The sequence below is a fragment of the Phoca vitulina genome, unplaced genomic scaffold (assembly GCF_004348235.1).
Source record: "Phoca vitulina isolate PV1807 unplaced genomic scaffold, GSC_HSeal_1.0 scaffold5, whole genome shotgun sequence".
NCBI classification, from domain to species: Eukaryota; Metazoa; Chordata; class Mammalia; order Carnivora; family Phocidae; genus Phoca; species Phoca vitulina.
Genome location: NW_022589708.1, coordinates 28862094 through 28866756, shown reverse-complemented (window position 1 = coordinate 28866756; position 4663 = coordinate 28862094). Strand labels below are relative to the sequence as shown.

General features: G+C 53.6%; 1 protein-coding gene across 1 annotated transcript in view; it reads right to left on the bottom strand.

The window, feature by feature from the left end:
- The window catches only part of POU4F1 (POU class 4 homeobox 1), a 2234-nt gene extending 1132 nt beyond the window's left edge, over window positions 1–1102 (bottom strand). Inside the window, exons 1-2 of the mRNA XM_032402532.1 lie at window positions 980–1102; window positions 5–313 (exon numbers count right to left, since the gene is read on the bottom strand). Of these exons, the coding sequence (XP_032258423.1) occupies window positions 5–313; window positions 980–1102 (432 nt within the window). The remainder of the gene's footprint in view (window positions 1–4; window positions 314–979) is intronic.
- Window positions 1103–4663: the final 3561 nt, after the last annotated feature.

Below are 4663 nucleotides of genomic sequence, written 5' to 3'. Positions count from 1 at the left end.
CGTCGTGGGCGCCGCCGCCGCCGCCCGCCGCGCCCGCGCCACCCGCGCCGGCCATGAGCGCGAGCGAGGGCGACGAAATGTGGTCCAGCAGGTCGCCAGGCTCGAGCGCCTGGTGGTGGTGGTGGTGGTGGTGGTGGTGCGCCAGCGGCACGGTGGACGTGGACGTGCATGGCACGCTGTTCATCGTGTGGTACGTGGCGTCTGGCTTGAATGGGTGGCTCTTGCCCTGGGACACGGCGATGTCCACGGCCGCCAGCGCCTCTGCCCGCGCCAGCAGCGTTTCGTCTAGGCTGGCGAAGAGGTTGCTCTGCAGCTGCAGGCGACACAAACCAAACCAAAACAAAAAACAAACAAACAAAAAAGGCAAAAACACAAAACAAAACCACACACAAGCCGGAAAGCACAAGCAAAGGGCAAACCAAACACAAAGCAACCAAAATAACGACAACGGGGGTGGGGATAGCGGAGACCGGGAAAGATGGAATGGGGAGCACATTGAGGACGAGACAGGGGGGGACAGATGAGAAGGGACGTGAGTGGGGGGAGAGGGATATGGGCAGGGGAGAGGGGGGCACAAGAACACATTCCGGGAACCGGCGTGGGAGACCAAAAAGGAAGGGGGAAAGAAGAAGAAATGGAGATGTAACTCGCAGCTGGGGACCCGTGTCACGCACCCGAACACGCACAGAGACCGCCTTTCCGAGGCGTGAAATTAACAGAGAAAGTGGAGGGAAGTCGAGAGTCATGGCCCCAGCGCTTCCCACTCTGATCGCAGGCGCCCAACACGAGGCAGAGGCGACGGGAACACGACATTAAGCGCCACCGGACAAAACGTGCCTCGCCGCGGGATTCCTCTAAAAATCCCTGCCCGCAAAACCCAGCACCGGGACCTGGCGCGCATCAGCACCCGACATGCAGTGTCTCGGAGACGGGGAGGGGGCAGGCGCGCGGGCCGGAGCCTCGGGCGTGGGGCGCTTACCGGCGGCGTGGGCAGGCAGGCCCGCCGGATGGCCTCAGAGCTGGAGTGCAGCGACGGGTACTTGTGCTCAGGGAGGGTGGGATGCATGGCAAAGTGAGGCTGCTTGCTGTTCATAGACATCATCTTGATGGCTTGGCATGTAAATCCACAAACACTCCGAAAGTCTGCCGGAAAGTGCGCACGCCGGCTCCCCCGGCCTCCCTTCGGAGGCTGCAGCCGCGGCTGCTGGCGGCGCGGAGGCGGCGGCCGCGCCGGGGGCTGCTGCTGCTCCTCTGCTGCCGCCGCTGCTGCCCGGCGCTCCCTTTGACCGTGCAGAGCGCCGCGCACCGGCCTCGCGATCCCACTTCTCCTAGAGCTCTAGCCCCGCGCGCCGACGGGATGCACTCCTCTTACACCTGAGCCCCACTTCTCGCGGCCGGTTCGGGGAGCTCTCGCGAGAGCTCCCGGCCCCGCCGCGCTGACAGGCATCAGCTGTCTCTGTCTGTCTGACGCGCGCTCTCTCTCTCCGCGGCGCCGTGCGTCTGAGCGCGCGCGCGCTCGCCCGGCCGCGACAGGCGCTTGGGAGCCGCTCTTATAGTGACCACCAGCAAGGACAGCGCAGGTGATGCACCTGTAGCTACCCGGGCATGCGCACTGCACGCCTCACCTTTCCCACCGCGGCTCTGGAAAGATCAAAAAGGCTAGCTATTGTTTCAGGGTACGCACCTTTTAGGGGGAGAAAGAAAAGATGCTCACAGCCCCTTGGTGCTTTGCCTCTCTCAAACTCTCCCCCATCCCCAACGCAAGCCCGGAATATATGCGCATTACTTAGGCACACCTCCGCTCCGGGATGTCTAACAAGCTGTTATATAATGTATACAGCTGGGTATTTGTATGTTAAATTATGCCCGCGCATTCCTCTGTATACAGTATAAATAACAACACAGAAATGCGGAAGATGCTGTCTTTTGCTGCAAGAACCTGTTTCTTTCAAGGTTTATAAATAGGTTCCTGGAGAATAATCGCGGTGACAGACATTTGTTTGAAGCAGTCAGACGCTATTGATTTCCATATAATTTAATTTCCTCCGCATACTTTGTTGTTGTTGTTGTTGTTGTGAATATAACTGTGTCAGGCACCGACAGTGACAGCCACTTAGGAGCCACAAGGAGCGTGTGCTTTCTACTAGGGAACCGCTGTTGAAATGAAATTGTGCATTTCTCTTATTGTTTGTCTCCTTTAACCGTGTACAAACCCACATTTCAAACGAGCTCCGGGTGATCTGAGGCTTCTAGTAATCAAAAGGAAAAATAGTTAACAGGGTGTTGTTGGGATCCTTCCCTCTCCTCAGCGTGTACACACACACACACACACACACACACACACACGAACTTTATGCTGGAAACTCCGGGAGAAGGAAATCGCTTCAGAGAAAAAAGAATTAAGATGTTGAAAAGAGAACTTTCTTTTCCCTTCCATCGTTTTGGCTTCTTTGCTTCTTATCTCTGTGTGTCTGTGTGTGTAGATAGATAGATAGATAGATATGTATATATATGCGTACACTTCTCCAATAGGAGATGGGATCAAGCCAGTTTATAGGAAAGTGTGATTAAAATATTAATTCAAACCAATTTGAAAGAAAGAAACCTAAGCTCTGGTCCAGACTTTTTTATGTATTCTCTTATTGTGAAATCAAAACCTAAGAAGAATGAATCAATTAGCCAACCTGTTATATGGCCCTTGTGTGGCAGGCAGATCAGGGGCCTCCCGGGAGAACCACAGTTCAGGTGCCGAGTCCCCAGGGACACAGAGCTTGCCCCGGGTGATAATAACAGCCCAGATGTTATCACATCTGCGGCAGGAGAGCTGGAGAGCAGCAAGGGGCTACTTATGGTAGGCAGAGATCAGATAAATAATCTTTCTGGTCTCTCCCACACCAGAGAGGTTTGTATTTCCACCAAAGAGCAGATCTCATTTCCATAAACCTCAATTTGCGTTCGTGTGGATCTCTTCTTCGGATAAACGTGTCCGTATTTAGCATACCCACTCAATACTCAAATTCCAAGAAAAGCCCACAGGCGTCACCATGGCTTTTTCTTTCTTTCTTTTCTTTTCTCTCTACCCTCCTCCCCCGTTGCAGCCAGAGAGTGGAGTAAGAAAGATGTTCGCTTGCTGGTGCGAGAGGAGCCTTGCGTTCCCATCCATTACGTGGTCCCCTGGGAGTGCTAAATGCAACTTATCTCTACGGGGAATGGATGAGGAGCAGGACATCGCTGGAGGGAGCAAGTGAGTCCTAAGGTAGTCATCACACCAGGTGTCCAGGCTTAACCTAATCCTTCCTGATACCCATGGCAGCGATTCCCTGAGCTCTCTCACTAGGGAAAGGAAGGGTCCCGCAGAGGGCAAGAGCCTAGATCCTGCCTGCTCCCCAGGGAAACACTGGCCTTTAGAGACCCGGAAGAGTGCATGGGAGAAAGAACTGCAAACAGCATAGGTTCCTCCCCAGTGGACCCCCAGAGAACGAGGCCAGCCCCCAAGTACTGGAAGCTCATCTGGGCTTACACTGTGACTCTGGGAGGGCACCAGGAAACCCAGAAGTCAGGCACCCTGCCAGAGGTCAGTTCACCGGCCTGCCGAGACTCCTCCCCTAGTTCACATTTCTTTGGACAACTTTCTTTGGACAACACCTTGGGGTGGGGCCAGACTTTTGTCCAGATTGTCACAGCTTTTCCTGGGGCTAGAAATATGAGGGCTGTGGGTTCAATTCCCAACCCACCTGCTAATCAATGGACTGGAAGCCCATTTAGGGCACATCTGTGTCCACCATGGTACCTAGCAAGGTGCTTGTCACAGAGTAAAAATGCCCCATCAAACAATAGGAAAAGAAGGCAGATGGGGAGGGCCAGGAGTAAAAGCCAGAGAGTTCAACAAGCCAGGGTTAATGGGGAGCAAGCAGGAAGATCACTGAAGGGTCTCCTCTCTTCCTAAAAGGGAGATTGAGACTGGGCCAGAAGGGTGTGTTGTCCCCATGCAGAGTTGTAAATCTTGATAGCAGCTTGTTCTTTTTGGGAGTTCAATTATTTCATCCCTCCCTCATTTACTTTCTACTTTACTTTCCTTCCTCAAATGCTTGGTAATCAGGGCAAGACACTGGAAAGAAAATGAGGTATAAAATAGGGGTATCTGCCCTCCAGGAGGTGGCAGTCTCTAAGAGTGGGGCAGCCCCAGGTGAAGGGGTACTTATGATACAGGTGCAACAGGTTCAAAGAGGGAATTGGACAGAAATATGGGATGGGCTGGGAGATGTTGCTGGGACAGTTATCCTGCCACATCCCTGCTGGGCCTGGACCCCAGGCTAGAGGGTGGGGCACAGTGGCAGATCTGCATGCAGTTCCTTGACCTTATAAAATCTTTCTCTCCTTACCCCACGGCAGTGAAAGAAAAGGGTGGTGGACTGGGGCTCACCAATATGTCACTGCTTTGTTTTTCTGGTTTGGCAAGTGCAGTAACTAGTTGGCCCCTGCCTGTGCTAATGAAGCACACATGGGGTCTGAGCCTTGGCATAGATTCCCAGAAAGGTCCCCCCCTTCCTTCTTATTTAATGACCAACACAGATTCTCCCCCCCCCCCCCCATCTCATAGCTTTGCATTTTATCAAGAGGGGGATAATGAATGCACAGCTATTGATTTCCAAGGAATTTCCGC